The sequence below is a fragment of the Petaurus breviceps genome, unplaced genomic scaffold, assembly GCF_028583685.1.
Source record: "Petaurus breviceps papuanus isolate PSGF00001 unplaced genomic scaffold, PetGlider_PUasm1.0 156, whole genome shotgun sequence".
NCBI classification, from domain to species: Eukaryota; Metazoa; Chordata; class Mammalia; order Diprotodontia; family Petauridae; genus Petaurus; species Petaurus breviceps.
This window is the reverse complement of record NW_027185720.1, coordinates 6,546,364-6,570,485: the sequence shown is the minus strand read 5'-3', so window position 1 is coordinate 6,570,485 and position 24,122 is coordinate 6,546,364. Positions and strand designations below refer to the sequence as shown.

General features: G+C 48.5%; 1 protein-coding gene across 2 annotated transcripts in view; it reads left to right on the top strand.

Annotated features, from left to right (window-relative positions):
• Nucleotides 1-11,686: 11,686 nt before the first annotated feature.
• CYB5R3 (cytochrome b5 reductase 3) overlaps nt 11,687-24,122 on the top strand; it is a 33,251-nt gene continuing 20,815 nt past the window's right edge. For both annotated transcript variants that reach the window (XM_069081960.1, XM_069081959.1), the window contains exon 1: nt 11,687-11,844. In XM_069081960.1, the coding sequence (XP_068938061.1) occupies nt 11,824-11,844 (21 nt within the window). In that variant the 5' untranslated portion in view covers nt 11,687-11,823. The remainder of the gene's footprint in view (nt 11,845-24,122) is intronic.

The window sequence follows — 24,122 nt, the reverse complement described above, 5'->3', positions numbered from 1 at the left end:
CTCATTTGTGATGTCATTGGTCTTCAACAGCCTTGGTTTTCTCACCTGTAAAATGAGCTAGACAAGGAAAGGGTGAACTATTCTAGTATCTCTGCTAAGAAAACCCCAAATGGGGTCATGAGAGTCGGACACAACTGAAAACAGTTGAACAACAAACAGAAAAAGGACACAATGAGGCCCCTGGCCATCCAGGTGCAAACTGAGGGGGTCCCATAGCTTCCTTCCCCCAACCAGGGCCTAAGCTGCTGTGGAGAGGGACTGATGAGAGTCAGGACTGGGGATCTGGAAGGCTCGGGCTTCATCTTTCCTGTGCCCCATTCCTCCCAGCAGACTGTGAGCTTCTGGACACCTGCTTTGCCCATTTCTTCATCTTCTGTAGTCTAGCACACACTGCAGGGCACTGAGTGGGTACTTACAAAATGCTGGTTGGATGGAATTGAATCTGCAGTAATCTGTTCCACAACCTCCCTGGCGACAGAGCCTTTGGTCTCTGCTCGAACATCTTGAGATGGGGAACTCAGTATTTCCTAAAGCAGCCTATTGTCTCTATGGATGACAGGTCTAATTGTTAGGAAAACATTCCTTATATTGAAAATCCTCCTCCCTGGGTTTCAGGCTCACACAACTGAAAACTAGACAATACTGCATCTGAGAGCCTAGTCGGTGAGCAGGTTTCCCAATACTCCCTGGGTTGAGGTTTGATGGCTAATTCGTGTTTTGGAGGGCTGCAGGGACCTTGCCCCTGCTCTGACCGGCTGTGGAGGCATCCAGGTTCCAGGTGATACTCAAAGGATGTTGGGTGATCTCTGCCCTTCTGCCACCTCCAGTCAACAAGTGGGCGGGGATCCCTCTAGGTCATAAAACTTACTTTCACTATGCACCTGGGGCATACCTAGAAGGCAGAAAGACTGGGGGAACTGGAGAATTCCTCTCCCCTCTTTGCTTCCCTACAGCCCAGCAAGGCACATTTGGTGTCAGCCTCTACCCAACTCTGCTGCTTATGAGCCCCCACTGATTATCTTCTCTTAACATGTCAGCCAGGAGGCATATTTATTCAAAGCAAAATACATTTAATTAAGCAACTAAGCAAAATAAGCGCAAGAAGGGCATCTCCTCCTACAAGTTACATCACTGATGTAAGAAGAAGACAAGCACACACACCTGGGCCAGAGAACATAAATAATGAAAGGGCACATGTGTAGGGAGAATTCTCATAGAAGGCAGGCAGAGCACAGCCCTCATCCAGAACACTTCTCTGACTCCAATGCTGTGTCCACAGCGCCTCCCAGTTGCCATAAACTAGAAATGTGAGTTATTGCTATTACATATTAGAACACTCCCTCACCTTTGCATAGCTTATCCTCCATGCCTGGAATGCCTTTTCTCCTCACCTCTGCCTCTTAGAATCCCTAGTTTTTTACTTAACCCCAATTGTTTAGGGGTGGCCAGGTGGCTCAGCGAGTAAGAGCACCGGCCCCAGTGTCAGGATGACCTGGGGATCAAATCTGGGCTCAGATACTCAGCACCACACCCAGAAATAACTGGCCATGTAACCTTGAGCAAATTACTTAACCCCAATTGCTTAAAAAAAAAAGAATCCCTAGTTTTCCCTCAAGGCTCAGCTGGAGTCACTTCCTCATCCCCCAGCTGCTAGTGCCTTCCCTGCCCCCAATCATTTTCGAATTATTTTACATCTAATTTGTATATGCCCCATTGTCTTCAACACACTCCCCCAAGTCCTCCATTGCACCCTCCTTGAGGGCAAGGAATGTTTCACTTTTGTTCCTGTATATCCAGAATCTAACATAATGCTTAGCATTCAGTAGGGGGTTAATAAATGCTTATCGATGGGGCGGCTAGGTAGCATAGTGAATAGAGCACTGGCCCTGGAATCGGGAGGACCTGAGTTCAAATTTGGTCTCAGACACTTGACACACTTACTAGCCATGTGACTTTGGGCAAGTCGTTTAACCCCAATGGCCCTCCAAAAAGCCAAAAAAATACTTATGGATGGGTTGATAGGATAAATGAGTTTCAATAGGGTAGTAGTGAGAAGGAGAGTCAGATCTCATTCCAAGACCTATTCAAACCTCCCTCCCATCAAGAGCCCCCAAGCTCTGGGTTCAAGTATCAGTTGCTGGTGCCTAGTGCACTGTGCTGGTGATTGAGCAAACCATTCAGGATCAAAGAATTTAGAGGGAGAAGGGCATCAGAGGCTACCATTCAAGTTTCTTTTTCCTGATTCCTTGTTCTCCCAATCTTTGGAAAGTTGTTCTGATCTGGCGGACTTGGCATTGAAAACTCTCCCCAATGTGGCCCCTTCCCAGTGTTCTGGGCTTCTTATATTGTGCTTTCCTTCATTAACTCTGATCCAGTGACTTGAGCCTTCTTATTGTTCCCTGAACACAGTTTTCCATCTCCAGATCCCCTGGCTTTGCACAGTGGTTTGTATCTCCTGTGCCTGGGATGCTTTCCCTCCTCATCTCTGCCTCTGGTTTCCTTGGCTTTCAAGATTCATCTCAGATCCCACCTTCAGCAGGCGTCCATTTCTTGTCCCCCCTGCCCTTAGGGATCACCTTCCATTTAATGGCATAGATGCCCTAGGAACCAAGTTACTGGTATGTTGTTTCTCTGGAGGGCAGAGACCAAGTTTTTGTCTTTTTTTGTACCCTTAGTCCTTAGCCCAGGACCTAGCATACAGTAAATGCTTAACAAATGCTTGTCCACTGAGTTAGACACAGCTCTATGACCCTAAAACCAGACTGTCCCCTCTATGGGTCTCAGTTTTCCTATCTGTAAAATAAAATATTGGCAATAAAAGAACTGCAATAATAAAAAAAAAAACATTGGCCATTAGAAAACCTCATTCTAGTCCAGTCTTTTCATTAATATATTATATAAACTCAGACAAATCACTTCCTTCGTTTTTTCATTCAGCATTTCTTTATTAACTGTTATATATAGACAAAGGGGAACAATTCTTTTTAGGACCTCAATTCTCTCTCTTTCTCTTTCTCTGTCTCTGTCTCTGTCTCTCTCTGTCTGTCTCTGTCTCTGTCTCTCTCTGTGTTTGGTTGAGGGGCAGGCAAAATGAAGCCCTGGGTGAAACTTTATGAACTTATCCACACTTGTGACCCCTTGTTCCCCAAACAGAACTGTTTCTAAGCCAAGGTTTAATCCAATGGAATCATGAGCTAACTTTCCCTCCCTATCACCTTAAGCAAGTGTAGCATAACCTAATGGCCTAGAATCTCAAGAAAGCAACTCTCTAAGCTTACGTGGATCAGGTTCAATTTTGGCAGCTTCTCTATGGATGACTGACCTGGCATTTTCCCTGGAAACAACATAAAAGCTTCTCCAGCTCTGGAGCAAGTTCCAATAAGGACTTGTTCAGGAGTAGCAGAGACTGGTAAATGGAAGTTTTGGGGCTTGAACCCAGGTCTGAAGACTCCAGTGAGATGGCTTAGTCCACAATAAATCCTTGGGTCCCCAACTGAATGTGGTGAGTGGGGACCTAGAACTTAGGTGCTAACAAGAATCCTGCTTCATACTCACTCCATTAGCAGTACTAAGAACCCTGTCTCAAGCATAGGGCAGGGAGCCCCAATCAAGAGAGTTCTCCAAGATAGTCTGATAGAGTAAATAACACTTAATGTAATGTAAAACATTTTGATGGTTATTCAAGGCTTCCTCAAATTATTATTATCCCATCCACACTGAGCTGTCAGTGTGGCTTTTTGGCTGTCCTTAACTTTCCTTCTTAACCTCAGCTCATTCTCAGCATTAGCCCTTTTGGCACTCTTTTTCCTCGGCTATGCATGCTTTTCCATTCTTCCTCTGTTGTTTGTCCTTGCTTCTATCTTTGCTCTACATGTTTTTAAAAATCCAAGTGGTTAGTGAGTTCCCTACACAACCATAGCTATCCATGGCTCCTTTAAATTCCCACAAAAATGTTTTCCCTTGCATCTTCACGATTTCATTCTTGAGAGTTACTCACCTCTCTTGGATAGATTATCACTGCAGAATTTTAGTCCACGGTATGCTACTGATATTTTCTCTGTACCCTTTGAAATTGGCTCTTCTAAGACCTAAGTAAATGTCAGACTGTGCCCAACTTTCCTCTCTGTCTTAAATTCTAAGATTTAGTGGTCACTGACCCCCTCCACCCAAAGTGCTAATCATTTTCAAGACAGTACCTGGTTCTTCCTTATCAGTGAGAATCAGTTAGAGAATAAAAAATTTCTGGTTTGTTCCTTTACCTTATGAAGAATGAATTTATTATTGAGGTAAGTGAAGAAAATATTAGCTATTATGCTTTTGGGAGGGAGGAAATGAGGGAGGAAGAGAGAAAGGAGGAGAGAGGAGGGTAAGAGGGAGGAGAGGAGAAAGACAGAGAGACAGAAAGAGACAGAGAGACAAAGAGACAGAGACAGAGAGAAAGACAGAGATACAGAGAGAGGACGAGAGAGAGAGAGAGAGAGAGAGAGAGAGAGAGCTCCCAAAGATCTCAGCATAACTGAAGCGTCTCTCTTCTTCAGTGTCAAACCTGTGATGTTTTCCTCATCTATTTCCTCTTTCTGGCCAGGTGATCTATAGTCTACTCTGATGAAATGATCATTCTTGTTCCTGTTTCCACTGATCTTCTCTCAGACATTCCCCATCATGCTTCCCCTTTGTGGCTCCTGGATTTCTTTACATGAATGTATCTTCTTCATTTACAATGTAATGCCATTCTTTTACTTCTCCTCTTTTTTGCCCTTACTTCTATCTTTCCCTTTCTGCCTATATTTTCTTTTACCATATCTAGACTTTTTTTTGAGAGGAGGTAACTTTTTGAAGCATCCTTCATCATTACTTTTTAAAAAGCATTGATGCCTTTTTATAAAAATATCACTCTCATTTCTGGATATACTTGACACCACCGCCCTTAGCAGAAATGTCTGGAGCCCAGACCTACCCCCAACCTACATTCAACGGGATAGCCAAAGTCACACCAATCAAAAGGAAAAGCAGGCAAAACTGACCAAACACAGTGGTTGTCTGACAGATTATGCAAAAATGTGTTGCCATAGTCCACCGTTTCTCCAACGGAAAGGTCTTAGCTATATTTTGAGAAGATTTGACAATTTACTTTAATTCACTGTGTGTTATTATGTGTAAGGCTTTGTGCTGGGGAAACAGACAAAAACCCAACAGTCCCTGACCTCAAAGAGCTTACCTTCTAACCTGTGCTATTCTTGGGGTTAGGGGTAAGATTGAGAATTCTGTGCTAGAATTTGGGAACTGGCTAGATGTTCAAAACGTTAAAAAAAAAATGGTTCAAAATCAGCTTTGAGGGAGGTCTCCAGTGGAGTGCCCCAGGGATCTGTGCCGTCAATCACTTGGATAAAGGCATAGATAGCACTGTCGCCACCTCTGCAGATGGTACCAAACTGGGAGAAAGAGTCAAGATCCAAAGAGATCTTAGCACCTCAGGACACTGGACTGAAATGACTTAGATGAAATACAATGAGAAAGAAATGCAAAGCCTTATTTATGTTCAGGCTCAGCAAACCAGGGACAGCCCATGCTGCTGAGGAAAGAGGTCCCAGCGTTGCAGCCATCTTGCTTCTGTCCCCTAACACATGAGTGACCTTGGGCCTCAGTTTCTTCCTTTGTAAAATCAAGGAGTTGGACTAGATGACCTGGGAAGTCCCTCCAGCTCTAGTTTGGGCGAGTGACAGTTCGGCTGGTTTGTCTGAAATCTCTCCAGGAGATGGCGCCTTTGCATTGCTGCCCAGGTGCACTCCTTCCTTGTCGCTCCCCTACCTGACCCAGTTCTCATTGGCCCCTTCCACCCGAGTCTTCCTGGTGTGGCTCCCTGAGTGGGATAAAAGTGTAAACTTCTCATGTAGTATTCTAAAATCTGGACAGATTTAGAGCAAGTCCCCAAAGACTCAGCAGCCTGGGCTAGCAGCCTGGGGCCCTTGCCTTACTTCCCTGGTCCTAAGTGGAAGTTTTTGCTAAGCTTAGCTAATGTGTAGGAGGGGCAAGTACATGTTCCTCAGATTTGGCCACGGACCCAGGCTCATTTCCACTGACCACCATCTGACCTGTACAAATATAAAATTGGAAATCCTATTGTGGAACTCCGGGCAGGTCACCATGTCCTAAAATCCCCATGATTTATAAATATTGTCTGAGTTCATATCTGTATGGATACGGATGACATTTTGTCTGCTGGACTTATATCTTCTGCTTTTATATCTATTTTTTATATTGACATTTCAGATTGTGTGCCTCAGTTCCTAATTAACGGGAACAGGACAGAGGAAGGGGATGGGAAGGGGTAGTCTTTGGGGTATATAACCAAGCTTTGCATTTTGTATTTTGTTTCTCCTACTAGACTGCCTCTGGTAGTGAGACCGCCCTCTTGCAAGAAGAAATAAATAAATAATCCATTCCTATCTCTACTTGGAGATATCTCTGTTTATTTTATTTTGAGTAAGGGTCTGTCATCCCACACACTCCCTCTTTCCCTTCCTCTGGTCTTCCTGTTTCCTACCATCCTCTGGAGAAGGTAGGCTGGGCCATGCAGGTTAACCCTAGGGTTGGAGGGGCAGCTAGGTGAGCCCTGAAGTCATGAGGACCCAAGTTCAAATCCAACCTCAGACACTTAATAGCTTTGTGAACTTGGGCTAGTCACTTAACCCTGACTGCCAAAAAAAAAAAAAAAAAAAAAAAAAGAAAGGATGTCATCAACCCTAAGAGCCTTGGAAGAAGCCCAAGAAAAGTTGGGCCAACTTGCAGATTGTGCCCAGCCCCAGGTGGGGGAAGGGGGTGGGGCTACAGAAGAAAAGATTGGGAGTTAGTATGTACTTTGATCTGCTTGGCCTCAAAAGGCAGGATTGGGAGTATGTGTGAGCTAAGAAAGGGAAGGGGAATTGTAGAGGGAGAGACAGAGGCAGATTTTGGGCCCCATAAGACAGAACTTCCTAACAATTAAGAGCTGCCCCAAAGTGGAATGGGTTACCTTAAAAGGTAGTGAGCTCCCCATCAAGAGGAAGCTGGATGTCTAAATACTGGAAAATAGTAGAAGGGACAAGTCAAAAGCATCATGGTCTTAGGAAAGAGGAATGGACCTGGGATCCAAGGACCTGAGTTCAAATCCTGATTCTATTTACTATCTGTGTGGCTTTTGGCTAGTCACTCTCCCTCCTGTAGAAGGAGAAAGTCTCTCTCTGGAGAGCATTTTGAAGGCCTCTAAAGTCCCTCCTAGGCTTTTGGGTGTCTTGGGTCTCTTTGACAACTTGTGGAAGCTTCTGGGGTGAGGAACCTTTGGCCTTGAGGCCGCATGTGACCCTCTAGGTCCTCAAGTGCAGCCCAAATGGATTCAAAAGGCTACACTTGAAGGCCTACAGAGTCATATGTGGCCTCAGGGTCCCAGGTTCCCCATCTAGCCTCTAGACTCTTCCCAGAAATGTTTTTTAAATACATATATTACAATATTATTACAATAATATATTACAAATATATTAAATACATATATATTACAATACAATAATTAATTTTTAAATATTACCAAGGAAGCTGATTCTATGGAATCACAATTGTTAAAATATGTTTTTGAAAAAGTTCATGGACTCCAGTTTACTAAGACTCAATCCATGAGCTATGAACAATGTCACTGCACATTTCTGGCCTCAGTTTCCTCACCTGTTAAATGTGGGGTTGGCCTACTAGGTGCCTCATGGCTCCAAGCCTTGATAGCCTGTGTGTGAGACCCCTCTGAGCTCTGAGAGTCTCTGAGCAGGAGGACAGCACCCACTCCCCAGGGTTGCTGTTAAAGCCCTGTAGGTTCCTCCTTTGTTCTATGGGGCCATCTCTGTTTCCTTGCAGTGAGGAACAGGACAGTCACCCAAACCACCAACTGAAAGCAGGGCTGGTGACTGGCAGGCAGGCTGTGGGCAACCTAACCCTAACCTGAATCCTGAGTGATGGCAAGGGGAGAGCTCCAGCCTCTCCCATAGAAATAGGGGGTGGCAGGGAACCTACCTAGGCTGGGGGATGGGCTCATCACATCACACATTTAACCCAACCCTATCACTTCACAGAAGAGAAAAATGAGGTCCAAAGACTTGACCAAGGTGTAGCAGCAAGCACCCCAGTGAAGCACCCCAGTGTCCCCAAGGTGCCTGCTCACACAGGTTCTTGGATCTGCTTTGTTAAAGGAAAGCAACTCAAAATGGGTTAACAAGCTTACTTTAATCAGTCAGACATATATCGTTTACCTTGTTCAGGGGAAAAAGGTCAGCACCCCAAACTTCAAAATATACAGACAGAATTATCAAGACATTAACAGATCAAGTAGACAGCTTTCCAAACTGTCCAACCATTACATCCATACCCAGTCAACATCTGGGTTTCCACATCTGGGTTTTTCAAAGCCGGGGGACTCTCAACAACGGCTTCCCAGAATTCAGATCAAATCACAGAACACTTCTCAAAGTGAGTCCCAAAACAAAGCTACACATCAGGGCTTATATAGCCTTCTCCTGGCTCAGAGAATGTAACAACCTTATTGACTCACTGGCCAATCAAGAAGTATCAACTGAAAAACAAGCCTCTCACTCCAGGCTCCAGGTGCACTTTAGCCTAGGGGCAGGGAAGATCTTTAAGTTTGCATTTCCATTACACAAGGCCATGTAGATTGCTTACATCCTATGACACCAAGTTCAGAGCTTTTTATGGTGCATCTCCTCTAATACTTTGAGGTATTCACCTGCTGAGGCAAACCTAGGCCTCCACACTGAGAGACATCCTGAGTCCCAAACACCCCTAGAAATATTCTGGTCCTTTTACACTCCCAAAGACCTCCTTATTATCATCTAGGCACATCTTAGCCCCCCTTACCCCCAAATCACACATTCCCTGGGCAATCCCAGAGACACTCTGGGTTCCTCATTTCTGGAGGGATTGCAAGGTACTTAACACATCCTAAGTACCTTTTGGGTTCTGCTCTTGGGACCCTTGCTCCCAAAGCATACCCACTCACCCTCCCTTCTTGCCATCAACATCTGGATCTTTCACACCTTAAAACTAGAACTATGTAATAGATTATGGTTAAGTGAGTCCACCCAGATGCAATAAGTATCAATATTCATAAGGAGGGAGGTCTCTAGTGGAGTGCCAAAGGGATCTGGCTTCGACTCTGTACCAACAGTAATCAATTTGCCTGAAGGCAGAGAAGGCATGTGTTTTGGACCTGCAAAAAACACAAGGCTGGGAGGCATAGCTCACCCACCAGATGATAGTCAGGCTCCAAAGTGATCTAAAAAAGGAAGGGAGGCTAAAATGAATGCGATAAGTTTGCTAGGGGGTAAATAGAAATCCAAAGAGATATGTGAAAGCCTGTCCTGGGACTTTAAAAAGGTATCTATTCTTTCCTCATACGTAAATGGTCAAAGGATATGAACGAATAGTTCTCAAAATAAGAAATGCAAAGTATTCACAAGCACTTGAAAAAAATGCTCTAAATCACTAACAATAAGAGAAATATAAATCAAAACAACCTTGAGGTTTCACCTCACACTCTGCAAATTGGCAAAAATGATCCAAAATGGCAACAATCTATGCCAGAAGGGTGGTGGAGAGATAGGTACACTGGTGCATTGTTGGTGGAGCTGTGAAATACTACAACCATGTTAGAAAACAGTTTGGAATCATGCAAATAAAATAACTAAGCCATCCATACCCTTGATACAAGAGCTTTTCCCCCAAGAAAGTCACATACTTCAAAGTATATGGAGGCCCCATATACTCCAAAATATTTATATCAGCACTTTTTGTGATGGCTAGGTAGATGCCCATCAATGCAGAATGGCTAAACAAGTTGTGATACGTGAATAGAATGAAACATTCCTGTGTTCGATGAATACAGGGAAGCATGGGAATATCTATCTGAACTGATGCAGAGTAAAGTGAGCAAAGCCAAGGAAACAATGTATACAATAATGGCAACAATGCAATACAAAGAAAAAAGACACACAAAAATCAAAAGTAAATGTAACAAAATTATAAAGACAGAGCAGGGAACAAAGAGCCTTGGTGGAAGTGGTCCACAGGTGTGCATGTGGTGACTTTGACAATTTATTGATTAGTTGTGTGGGTTTTTTTTCCCTCTCTAAAAAATACTATTTGTCATACGGGCCGGCTCTCAGGGAAAAGGCGAGAGGATATTGAGGACTAGAATGATGTAAGAAATGGGGGCACAGTACTGAGGGATCAGACGATTTAGAGCTGGAAGGTGCCAGGAAAACATCTAGTCCAGGCCTGTATGACCTGATCTTGTCTAACCCTTTTTTTTAGGAAACTGAGGCTCAAAGAGAGTAAGGGGATTTACCTAAGGTCACTCAGCTAGTAATGTGGAGGCAGGACTCAAATCCATATCCTCCACTGCCAAGCCAGAACTCTCACCACTGTAGCCCACTGCCCTAAAAGTGCTTTAGAAACTTAGACTATTGGACAGAGCAATGGCCCTGGAGTCAGAAGGACCTGAGTTCAAATATGATCCCAGACACTCAGTAGCTGTGTGACCCTAGACAAACCACTTAACCCTGACTGAAAGAAAGAAAAAAGAAAAGAGAGAAAGAAAGAGTCCCTACATTTCCCAAGAACAGCCCTAGAGCAAAGTTGGCAGAGTTTCTGTTCTCTGCTCTGTAAAGGAAGGGTTTGGGTGAGATGATCTGACTCCATGATCTCACCCCTCTTCTTTATTTCCCTCCTCTCTAAGGTGCCACCTGCCTTCTAGTCACCTGAGCTCACACCCTGGCCACTGGGGCTCACCTCTGCCCCTTTCTTCACCACCCCCATCCAGGCAGATGCCCATCCTGCTTCCCCAGGATCTCTCCCATGCTTCCATGTGTGTCTGCAGCCTTCCTGGGCTCATCAACTTGGGCCTAGACTGTTGCAATGGGGTCCTTATTGGTCCCCCTGCATCCAGTGTCTGCCTCCTTTCTCCCGTCCCTTTTAACACTGTCCAAGTAAGTTTGTAAAGCAGGAGTCTCTTTCACTCCCCAGCTCGAGATGGTCCCTATGGCTTCTAGGGTCAATATCAAAGGCCTTGGGCATTGAAGGCGCTGGGTGACAGGGCTCCCCGCCCACCTCTTCTCCCTCACATTCTTTTCAGTTCACATCAGAAGGCTGCGCCCCCGAAGCTCAGCTTCTTGGAATGCCTACCTTTGGACTCCCCGCCTTCCTTCCAAGCCCGGTGCAAGGTCGGCCGCCTCCTACCCGGGCGGGCCTTGCCTCTCCTTTCCTGCCCACTCCCACTGTTTACTCGTTTGGTACCCGAACATCTGGGGACTTTCTGGGATTCCCCGCCCCCGTAGGAAGTGTGTCCTCGGTTAGATATACATGTTTTCTCTCCCCTCCCCCTAATCAGACGGCGTGGGAACTGTGCCTTTGCCCTCCTCTGTATCTCGGGTGGCCCAGCACACAGCAGGTGCTTAATAAATGCTTGACTTGACTTAGCGGGCCGCCTAACTGACAGACACCACGGGTACCCACCTTTGTTGGACTGACTATCCCATTCGGCAGGTGGGGAAGCTGAGGCTGGGATGGGGCCCGTCCGTGCCTTCGGGACTCGGGTTCCCCTCGCCTTAGGAGTCAGCCGGACCCTGGGCCATCCTTTGCAGTCTTCTCGGCCCCGCCCTCCTCGAAGGCGGGGCCAGGGGCGGGAAGGGGTGCGGCCGGCCCGGCTGTGCTGGCAGCTCGGGCAGGCGCGGGGCCGGGCGATCTGGACCAGCGTAGGAGAGCGGTGGGCAGCTCGTTTTGGGAGGCGCCATGGGGAGCCAGCTGAGCACGGTAGGGAGCTGGGAGGGAGGGGTATCAGGCCCGGGGGCCTGCTGGGGCCTTGAGGGCTCGGGCTGGGAGTCCGGGGCCGAGCCAGACCTCCTCCAGGCCCTTCCCCGCCCCCAAAGCCGGGGGCTGGGGCTGGGGAGGGGTCCCAGGGTCCCACCTTGGGGAGCTGGGCCTGGAGGCTGGGGAGGACCCCCTCGGCCGCGCCCTTCTCCTCACGGGGCCGGGCCCACTCGGTGACTCATCTACCCCCTCCCCGTTCCCTGTTCCCCGGCCCGCGACTGTGTTCCTGGGGGGGAAGGAGAGCGGGGGCTGCTGTCTGTGCCAGATCGACGCGGGTTCCGTCATTGCCCCTCTGCCTGCCCGCCAGGGGTGGGGGATGGGCGAGGGGTGGCTATCCTGCACCGGCGGAGGGCCGAGCCTCCTCCTCCCTCCCCCTTAACCCCGAAGCCGCCAGAGCTGGCTCGGAGGGTCCGTGGCCCAGCCCGCCCCCTGGGTGGATGCTCTGGAAGGAGAAACTGAGCCCCGCCTGGACAATTGAGAAGCTCCCAGAATTGGGCATGGTACCCACGTCCCCGGCCTCTATCCCGGGTGGCCCCTGCTTGGCCACCCAGGGAAGAGGACAGTACCCAGAGCCCTCTGCGGAGGGCAAGGCTTGGCCGGACTCGCAGGGTCCGGAAGGGACGCGGGAGGGCTGCGGTCCCCAGCACCGCCACCCCACCCAGCTCCCCCCAACACCCCGTGCTTCCGGGGGCAGCCACCTGTCACTGCCGGAGGCACCAGTTGTCACTTGGCCGCCACCTCCCAGTGTCAGTTATTCTTAGCCCTCCCCAGCCGAGGCGGAGGCGGAGGCCCAGCCTCATCTGGCCTCTTAATTTCCTCCGGAGGCGTCTCGGGCTGTCCTCGGGGGCCGAGCCGAGCTAGGCTGGTCTTGGGACTGAAGGGAACCCTGCGGCCATCTCGTCCAGCCACCACCTCCTTCTACTGGAGGGGAAACTGAGGCCCTGGGAGCTCCGCAGCCCAGGCAGGACTGGAGCCCCGGGGTCTGTTTCCAATCAGCTGCTTGTTTTCTTCCCTTCTTTTGTGTCTGCCAGACCCTCCCATAATCCATGCGGAATCGCTCCCCTGCCCGGCCCTCCCCACACATTAAGCCTTCCCTTAATGCTTTCCTCTCTAGACAGGGGGGTGGGGCCGAGGGCGGGGCTGCTGTGCTGCGAGACTGGAAGCCCGGTCTGCTTGCCTTGTCGCCTGGCCCAGTGTCTTTACCCCACGACTGGTCCCTTCCTTTCCTGTCCTGCAGCAGCCCGTGTAGGGCACGAGAGAATTGGTTTCCAGCCTCCCAGAAGCACGCCCCTTCCCCCATTTCCACTCTCTTAACATTTTGAAATCTGTTTACTCTTCTGTAAAAATGGGGATAATAGCAAATCTCCCCTTTGTGTGACCCTCGAAGTAGATTGCAAAGCTGCCTTTTCAGTATACAGATGTTCCCTGTTCTGCTTCTCAGATTGCTCTGGGATCTCCCGGATGAGGGGATGCCCTGCCTTGCCCTGGCCTCACACCCGTCCAACCCTGGTGACTCTTGGCTATGTCATTCCCTGAGTTTTCTGGAGGGCTGGCTTTCCTCAGTTTCCCCAAACTGGAGAATACTCTTGGAGCAGAAGGGGGGCTGTTCCACTGATATTCCTCCCGTCTCCAGTCCTGTGACCAGCTCTTCTCCCCCTTCTGTTTTCCCTTTCCTTGATTTCTCTCTCTTAGCCCTGGTCAGTTCCTGCTTTTCCACCTTGGTCATTAAAGACCCCTCACCCTCACTTGCTCACTCCATAGAAAAGGGCCTCTCCTCCACACAGCTGCTGTTTTAATTGTGGGCCAGTCACTACAGGTTGGTCTTTGGAGAGAGATCCATGAGGGATTAAGACACAGCCCCTGCTCTCCAGGGGCACATACTCTGGTGGGCAGCTGCATGGGGGGGTGGGGGGCTAGGTTCCAAAGGGCCCTGTCACTGCCTATGAACCCTCAGCAAGTCCTTTAACCAGTGGTGTGCTTTTAAATGTTTAACAACTGGCTTTCCAGAAAAATACCCATGATGTATAACCTTTAAGCTGAATCTGTTATTAACATTTTCTCAAGTCTAGACAATAATCAAATCCCATAAATCAAGGCATGCAAACATCACACTAAAAATGGAAGTCAGTTCTCCCTTTGAATTAGCTCCAGCATCCCCTCTGTCCTTAACCAGTACTGGGCCTCAGTTTCCCCCTGTGTAAAATGAGGAAGTTGGTCTCTTCCAGTCATTATCCCAAGAACTGGATTACAAAAGAGACCATAAGCAATTTAGGGAGGAGATGCCCTCTACTGTCACATGAGCCCCAAGGGTGGAAAGATCTTTGCCAACTGGGTATCAGAGAAAGTTTCATCACTAGCTAAAGAGTTGGGCCTTGATCCAGGAAGACCTGAGTTCAGATCAGGCCCCAGACACTTACTAGCTGTGTGATCCTGGACAAGTCACTTAACCCTGTTTGCCTCAGTTTCCTTATCTGTAAAATGAGCTGGGAAAGGAAATGGCAAACCACTCCAGTATCTATCCAGCCAAGAATACCCCAAATGGGGTCATGGAGAGTAAGATGGAACTGAAAATGACCTCAACAACAACCCCCATTCTACCTTTAGTTGGATATGTGGCTTCCCATGTCCGGACCTCAATTTCCCCATCTGTCCAACAAGGATGTGTATAGCTTGCTTGCTTCATTTTTTTTCTTTGTACCTCCAGGGCCTGTAACAGAACACAGGTGGGTGCTTAACTGAGTGCTTGTGGACTGATTAAATAGGCAACTCTTCAGCTGTGGCCTTTTCTGTTCCAAAGTGTCTCTGGTAGAACTAGGGAGGGCCCTGGGATAAGGGTGAGCTCTGGTCAGGTATGGTCAGCTTTGTTTCTGTAGGAGCTGCCCTGGCCTTGGGGAGAGGGCTGAGGGATCAGCTGAGAAGGCCTGCCTCTCTGCTTTCCCCTCCTGACTGGGCCCGGAGCCCTGCCCTCTTAGAGTCCCTGACAAAACCCTGGGCAAACTTATGTGGCCCTTCGCTGATAGCCTGAAGATGCCTTTGGGACTGTGGGATCCTGGGGCCCATCTGTCGGGGCTTTTATAGTTGTTTTTCAGTCCTGTCCCACTCTCCATGACCCCATTTGGGGTTTTCTTGGCAAAGATATTGGAGTGGTTTCCATTTTACAGAGGGGAAATTAAGGCAGAGAGGGGTTATAGGATTTACAAAGATACTGGAGTGGTTTTCCATTTCCTTCTCCGGCTCATTTTACAGTTAAGGAAACTGAGGCAAACAGGGTGAAGTGACTTGCCTAGGGTCTCTCAGCTAGGAAGTATCTGAGGCTGGATTTGAACTCTGGAAGAAGAGTCCCAGAGACACTCTATCCACCTTGATACCTAGCTGCCCTTCCCGTTTTACAGAGGGGAAAACTAAGGCAGAGAAGGGTTATATGATTTACTGAAAATCACATAAGTGGATAAGGTTTAGAGGTCTCATGGCTCAAAATTCAGTCAATCAACAAGCATTTATTTAAGCTCTAGGATCTTTCTTCTCTCCCCTTTGTCCAGCCCCATCCTTTGCCCCCTCCCCTCTTCCCAATTTATTTTTGTGTGCTTACTTGCTCTGTTTGGGAGGCAGGTTGACATAGTGGACAGAGGGCCTGAGGGAGCTGGTGGAAAGGCCTCTTAGGCTTAGGGGTAGCCAGGGAGCCTCAGCCTGAAAGGTCCAACGCTGTCAGTTGTAGCAGGATGTGTCCATGAAGGAGGCTTGGGAACCTTCCCCACAGTAGAGAGGAGGGCAGGTGCTTTGGGCCCTTTCAAGGTGACCCCAAGGCTAAGCACAGAGAGGGGGGAGGCCTGGTGAGCTGGCACCTGGAGGCATGCTTTAGGTTCTCACTTTAAAGGGCCTTGGCTAATGATTGCTTTAAATTTTTATTGTCTTTTTACTGACACCTTTCATTTTTTTTTTACATCATACTGATTTCTGAATATATCTTTCCATCATACCTTGAGATCTTTCTTCTTCAAATAACTGAGATCAAAAAAAGTAGACACTTTGCTCATGTGCTAATGAGTTGACCATGTCCCAGTTCCCTTTTCTGCTCTGTCTTTCCTGGCCTTTATGAACCATCCTGGCTCATCCATCCATCCATCCTGCCTCTCCTGGTTATTTTGTGAAATGAGTGATGGGATTGGTTTTTGGAAACTGCCCCCTCTTCCATAAAACCCTCCCAGCTTTCCCCCAGCCACATAGGCACCCCCCCCCCCCTCCCTACTTCCCATCTCTCCTCTACTCTCCTCTCCTCTCCTCTCCTCTCCTCTCCCTCTCCCCTCTCCTCTCTGTCTCCCTCTCTCTCTTCCTTTCCTTCTCTCTTTCTCTCTCCCCCCATATTTCCTGTAGCATTAAGACTAGACCTCTTGTTAACTAACCCCTGAGATACTATGTCTTGGATTATAGTTATTTCTGCACACAACTCATCCCTTCCCAAGCCCATGCCCATTAGATTGTAAGCTCCTTGAGGTCAGGGATTTGTGGCTCGCCACCACTGTATCTGAGTGCAGGGCCTTTTGTGTCGTGTACCACTAAATAATAAAGTATTCCACTGTATGTTATTATAATGACCAAGCCTGGCCCAAGAAGAATAGAGAAAATGCGTCACTTCATTGAGGAGGTGGGGGTCTCTGGGTGTGAAAATAATGTGCCTAATTTCAGACTCTTTTATTGTGTGTTGTTTAGTTTCCCAGAACTTCCTCCCTCCTCTCTCCCCTTTTAAAGTTTCTTTTCCTTTGATTCTTTGTTGGGTTCAGGGAGGAATATGTTCCAAAATGAAGGTGGTGCTTAAAATTAAATGAAGTGGCCTCCGGCCACTGAAGGGCCGTGGCCGTGGCACAGATTGTGATGAGAAGGACTTGGGTTTGGATTCTGGCTCTGCGACTTTGGGCATTATCCTAATTCAATAAATGAGGAAACTGAGACTCATTGGGTCAGTAATAGGCACTCTCCCCTGCCTCCTAGGACTGAGGTGGGAAAAAGCATGTTGTAGACTTCCACCTTCTTTATATGTATGTAAGATGTTATAAGAAATAAGTTGTAATCAATGATTATTCATGTATTAACTTATTTTTTAGCTTTGACAAAGGGAGGTTTATTTCAAAGGTATAATAAGAACAAACATAAATACCTTCCCCGACCCCTGGGGGATATTATTCCCCTCCCCCCCATTATACCCTCTCTACCTCTAGGGAAGGGAAGGGGATTGAGCTCACAGGTTAACTTGGTTCCTCTGGGATGGGCCCACCAAATTCCTGGTCCAAAGCCCCTTGGCTTCTTCCCTGCTGGGCTCGCAGCAGTATCCAACCTAGAATCCTGCCTCCAAGTCCCTGTGGCTGGGACCCTCAGGTCCGGAGGGGACTCCAGCACTCAGGCCTAGAACAAGAAAGGAGAGACCAAAGCCTCCCCCGGCCCCAGTTTTGGAGGGCCTGAGGGTCTAAGAGGGAGAGGAACCCTTTTCCCACACACAGCTCAGTGCATGGCACCTGTGCTTTGGGTCAGTCAGGTCTTCACCCCCGGAAAGAGAGAGTCTGATTGTTAGAATGGATTGTAAAGGCTGGGGGCTAGAAGTGGCCTGGTCCTGGATGGGGGCCTGCCTCTTCCCTGTCTTCTGACTGTGGTCCAGATGGTCTGTATCTCTGTCTGAGAAATGGGGAGAATAATTCTGCGTCTCCCTCAGGAAGGAGAACCCCATTTGTGAACAGGAAGTTCAGTGGAGTCAGGTCTGACCTACAGAGGAGGAGGAGGAGAGCATTGGAAGCCAGGGAGCCCCAAGTTTGAATCCTGGCTATATGACCCTGGCAGAACCACCTCACATGACTGCCTCAGTTTCCCCCTCTGTAAAGGAATAGGGAGGGTGTGGGTCATAATAGCACTTGGCTCCAGGGTGATGTGTTGGCATCATGTCTGCCATCCAGAACTGAAGAATGCTTTAGGAATTGTCTCTTCTAACTTCCTCATCTAAGAGAGGAAGAGACTGAGGTCAGGGAAGACCCTAGATCTGGAGCCAGAAGGACCTCAGAGGCCATCTAGCCCAACATCCTCTTTTTACAGAGGAAGAAACTGAGGCCAATGGGAGGAGGGGCTTTGGCCTACCTAGGTCTGGCTGAAACCTTGAATTGCTCATTTAAGAGGGTAAGCTGAGGCCCAGAGAGGTTGTTAGAGGTAACACAGGGAGCAGGGAACAGACTTGGGATAAGGGAGGGTCTATTGCTCTTTCTATCCAACAAGCTCCTTTTCTCCTGCTTTCCAGAGAACCAGCCACCAAGTAGGGCAGCTGGGGGCCCCACTGTGGGTGTGCCCCAAGCCCAGACCTGCTCTTTGTGGCTGGGTTTTCCTTTATCAGGACGGGTGTGGCCCCAGGAGCCCAGTGAGTGCTGGGTCTTTCCCTGGCCTCTGGTTCAGAGCTGCTGATTCAGGTCCCTGGGGACAGAACTGCCCTGGCTCCACTCTCCTCCCAGGCGGCCAACCTTGCCCTGCGAGTCAGGTCCTAGTGGCACCCAGTGCAGGTACCAGCTCCCTGGGATGCTGGGGGTAGGTGGTGATGGGCCACCCATAAAGGGCTTATGCTGAGGTAGGAGCTCACCCCATTAGACTTGTCCATGGCTCTCTGGTCCAGTGGCCCAGCTGGCTTTGCTGGCTCAGCTTGTGGGCCTAGATGAGGGGTTGGGGTCCCCACCAGGCTCCTGGGACTACTAGACACTAACCTGCCTTTGGAAATGGCCACTGGGCATTGGTCAATTGTGTCTGACTATGGGGGTGGGGTGAGGTGCGCCGTACATAGAGCATAAAACTTAGGACAGAATGTCAGAGCTGGGAGGGACCTTAGAACAGGGGATGTCAGAGCTGGGAGGGGCCTCAAAACAGGGGATGTCAGGGCTGGGAAGGATCTCAGAACAGGGGATGTCAGGGCTGGGAGGGATCTCAGAACAGGGGATGTCAGGGCTGGGAAGGATCTCAGAACAGGGGATGTCAGGGCTGGGAGGGGCCTTGATCATTTAGCCCAGCTTCCCACTATGCAGAAGTTAGTAGAGGGGAGGATAGGAACTGTTCCAGCTCCCGAGTGGGAGAATCAGGCCTGTGTTCTAACACAGGTTTCCCTGTTCTCAGTTGAGGGTTTTTCATCCTTATCAGCTTGGGGGGAGGGGAAGGAATGTGGGCGTTCTAGATCCCAGCCTCTGCTCCTGGAGCCCTTTCCTTTCTTCTAGAACCCCCTAGCCTGGTGTTGACAGATCTTACTGAGGGCAGGCTCACTTCCTGCCCCCACCCGTCCCCTTCCATCTCCCCGGCCGCTCCTGTCCCTCCCTGGCTTCCTCCCTGCTCCCCTCCCACTTGCCTTGAGAAGCTGGGCCCAGAGGCAGACTGAGGCACAAACAGGTGAGCCATCCCAGTCCCCGGCCCCACAGGGTACAGGCTTAGTCCCCAGGACTGGCAAGGAGGAGCCTGGTACCAGACCGGGGAGGGAATGGGAGCTGGAGGGGGTGAGTCACTTCGGCCTGGCTGGGCCCGTCACACCCAGGACCCGGCTTCCGATCCCTGGAATTTCTGTTTTAGAGTTTGGAGGAGGGTGAAGGGGAGACAAGCTGAGCCCAGACCCCCTTGTTGTGACCAGCGGAGCAGCCCACCCCCCAGTTCTGCCCACAGAGATAAATTCCTGACGGGACTCAATGCTTTGTCTAGGCTTGGACCTGACCATTAGTGACATACTGCTGTTTATTTCTGGTGATTCAGGGAGGGGCCGAGATTCTGGGAAGGACAGACATTCTCTTTTTGCTGGGAGAACGTCAAACCTCGAAGGGTGTATCTGGTACAACCCCCTCATGTTACAGATGGGGAAACTGAGGTACAGTAGAAGGGAAACTCCTGAGGGCAAGGTTTTGTTTGGCCTTTGTATGCCAATCACTTAGCACCATGTTGGGTTCACACAAGGTGATTAATTGATGTTTGTTGATTAAATCATTGACTTGGAAAGGGGCTTGGTTAAGATTAAGTAGGGGAGGGGGGGGGCAGCTAGGTGGCAGGCAGTGAATAGAGCACCACCCTGGAGTCGAGGACCTGAGTTCAAATCCCCTCAGACACTTAACACTTACTAGCTGTGTGACCTTGGGCAAGTCACCCCACTCCAAAAAAGCAAAAAAAAAAAAAGATTAAGTAGGGGATGGGAGAGGGCATTAGTGATGGGAAAGGCAGTGTACTGTCTATATGGGAGAAAGAACCGAGGGTCTTGGAGGGCTGAGGGCCTGACTTCAGACTCCAACCCACTATTTTTCCTTCTCTCTTGCCTGGTTCTCTTCCTACCCCCTGTGCCCTCCACTGCTGGATGATGGGGGCTAAAAGCAGGATGAGTCACCCTGGCAGGGCTCGGGGCATCTCCCCAGTGAACGAACCAGGAGGCTTGGTTCTCTGTGAATGGCAGCCCTCTCGCTGCCGCAGAAAGACCTGGTAAGAGGAGATAACGCCTCCCTCTCCTCTCCAGCTCTGTGTGTGGTCACCAAGTTTGGAACGTTAATTGAAATAACTTGGTGCCTAAAAAAATAGGGAAAAAATCTTGTTGCTGGTAGGCAAGTATAAACCATGAGTAAGCAAGGACTGTTCTGTGGGAAGGGATGGGGCGAGATCTGGGGATTGTAGGTCAGAAGCCTCGTACCCATCCTATGGAGGAGGAAATTGAGGCCCACAAGGTTAAGTGATTTACCCAAGGTCATGTGGGCATTGAGCATCAGAGGGTAGATTTGAACCCAGGCCTCTGGGTTCTTTGGCTGGACCAGATTGCCTCTTGAACTCTCTTCAAATTGGGCTCTTGATAAATGACTGGATGCCGGCAGGAGCTTCACAGGCTGAGCAGCTTTTGCTATGGCCTCTTTATTTTACAGATGAGGAAAGGGAGGCCCAGAAAGCGGAAAAATTGTAACAAAACAAAACAATGCAGGATTTAAACCCAGGGCCTCTGATTCCAAACTATTTCTGTATTTTCTGATTGGAAAAATGAAAGGGAATATCAAGGCCCGTGTGGAAGAGGGTAAAGAAATTTGCATTTGGAACCCCAGATCCAAATCTTGGCTCCATCATCCCTTCACTCTACTGCTGTTCTGTGAACCTTAGTTTCCCCACTTGCACAAGAGGAGTAAGAATTCTCACTGCCCACTTTATCCATGGTCACCCTAAGTAAAGCACAGAGAGTGCCTATTTGCACCATGCAGGGGGTCACGTGTCCTGGGCTGGGGAGGAAAGGACTCTGGCAGGAGGAGAATTGGAGGAAGCGGGGCCTTGCTTGGGCTTAGAGCAGAACAAAGGCCTTCAAATCGAGTCCTTGTTGGGGAACTGCCTGCATTCTTCATGTCTTCATGTTAGACAGCTAGGAATTCTAACTTAACCATTTGATTGTAAGTGTGTACTATGAAGTAACACCTGCTCAAAGGAGATCATGTCCATCTTTAAAGCTGCGTATAAATGTCAGGTGCTAGGGAGTGTGGATGGGACCCACAGCTCCCGGCAACTTCTGCCCCACTGTAGGCATCCCAGCCCAGCAGTGGATCTGATGGTCGTCAGCCAAAAGCCAACTATGTAGAATGCCCAGCATCCAGCGAAGAATTTTGACGACCACAGCAGCTCAGTTAACAGTGTATGTACAGTGGGACATCGAGCTGTAAACTGGCATGAGAGGAGGCCCCCACATCTAGGAAGTCAGAGGTCCATGGTGCTGAAGTTTATGTTAGGGGACATAGTCACTCTACAGCATTTTGGCATTTTTTATTAATTCTTCCATTTGGAAAATCATTTTGAATTAATTTACCTGCAATTGAAGCTTTAGGATAAAAGTAAATGTGTATTTTTCTTATTTTTTTTTTTTTTTGCTTTTTTGTTTTTTGGAGGGCAATTGGGTTTGAGTGACTTGCCCAAAGTCACATGGCTAGTTTTTGTGTTAAGTGTCTGAAGCCAGATTTGAACTCAGGTCCTCCTGACTACAAGGCCAGTGCTCTATTCACTGTGCCACCTAGCCATCCCGTACACTTTTCTTAAGAGTAGCAAACAGTGTTTTTGTACTCATGGAACGTTCAGTTCTCATGTGTCTGACACAATCTGTTGTTTTAATATGTTCACCTTGAGAAATGTTGAAAATGTTACCTGCATAGTCACTATTTTTAAATTTGTTTTTATTATGGTATGCATGGAACACAATTTTCCATTACAGACTCAGGATGAAAGTCAGAGAAGATAATGGAACTTTATAGGAAGGAAGAGAGGGAGGGAGAGAAGATGAAAGGGAGGGAGAAAAGATGGAAAGAAGGGAAGGAGGGGGGAAAAGGGAGAGAAGGAAGGAAGTTAGGAAGGAAGGAAGAAAGAGAGGGAAGAAGGGAGGGAGAAAGGAAGGAAGGGAGGGAGAGAGGAAGGAAGGAAGGAAGGGGGAAGGAGGGAAGGAAGGAAAGGAAGGAGGGAGAGGAAGAGAGGGAGGAAGGGAGGAAGGAAGGAAAGAAGGGAAGGAAGAGGAGGGAGGGAGGGAGGGAGGGAGGAAGGAAACCCCTCCTGGTACAGTCAGGCCACATTTGGATGAATGTACCCTGTTCTAAGCACTACATTTCAGGATGTGTGTTAACAATCATAAGATCATAGAGATGGACTGGTAGGGGCTCCACTCCAAGGTCATCTAACATATTCATTTTACAGAAGAAGAAACTTCCCAGCTTGCCCAGGGTCAGCCAGCTAATTAAGTATATGAGGGACGATTTGAACCCAGCCCCTCCTGCTTCTGAGGCCGGTTCTTTATACACCTTGATGCCTCAGTGGAAAGAACACTTTGAGTGGAGTCAGGGGTGACCTGGGTTCAAACCCCTGCCTCAGTTGCTTGTTAGCTAGGTGATCCTGATCAAGTCACTTAACCATTATCTGCCTCAGTTTCCTGTAAGTTTCAGTAAGGTGGAAAAAAATAATAGCACCTGCCTTGTGTAGTTGTTGTGTTGCTCAAGTGAGACAATATTTGTGAAATGCTTGGCACAGTGCCTGGCATACAGTAGGTGCTTAATAAATGCTGGTTGCCTTCCCCTTGTCACAGAAGGGGATGACCTCAGGTTGTGCTTCTGAAAAATGAGGACATTGGACCAGATGACTTCTCAGCCTCCCATGAGCTGTGGCTCTGATCCTGCTACTCTGCATCGTTTTGGACAGGGTGCATCGCCATTGCTCTCTTGACCTCAGTTTCCTCATCTGTAAAATTAGACGGTTAAGCCTACTGGCCTCTGAGGTCTCTTTCAGCACCACATCCAGCAGCTATGGACTCCTTACCCTCTCTGTGCCTCAGTTTTCACACAAGGCTTGAACTGAAGGGACTGAATCATTTTCCCTAAAGAAGAGAAGACAGAGGAGCCCAGCTCCAGGCTGTCCAGAACTAAGAGCCTGGGTGGGAGTTACAAGGAGGTCCATGTAGACTCCTTCCTAAGCATCTGAGCTGTGTAAATATAGAGGGATCTGGGAGGGTGTGGGCTCCCTCCCAATGGACTCCCTATGGCACAAGCTAGATGGTCACCTTTCTGGCTTGGGATGCCACCAAGGTCCCCTTCTAATTGTGAATTCTGATTGTGAAATATTTGACAGGCTGCCATGTGGAATCAGGATTAGAGCAGGACCAAAGAATTGGGGGGTCAATGGGTAGGAGTCTGGGGGAGGCAGATTAAAATCAGTAGGAGGAAAAGCAGGGTACTAGACCTGCAGCCTCAAGCACCTCCTAGATGTGTGACCCTGGCCAAGTCATTCAACCTCTCCCAGTCTGCAAAATTTGGGTTTTGGTGAGGTGTGTATGGTATAAGATGTTGGTCTAAACCTAATTTTATGCCAGACTGTTTTCCAGGTTTCCTGTAGTTCTTGTCACTTCCCCTTGTAACTTGTGTCCTTGGGTTTGTCAGACACTACACGGACAACAGGTCTGAAATCCTCCTGTTTCTTCCTTAGCTTGTCTACGCCCCAAATCTACCATTCTGTGTCCATGTCACCTCCTAGATCTACTATTTTGGTTTTAGATGGCATATTGATGAGTCCTAGAGTGGGGAGACAACTCCCCCAAGATCACAGCTAAAATAGGTCGAAAAGCCAAGATTTAGATGCCATTCTTTCCAAGTACAGTTTTCTTTCTGCAATTCCAAGAGGTGTGCCCTGTGTGACGGGTTCCATGGGCACTGTGAAGTTACAGAGATTTCCCCTCTCAGCTA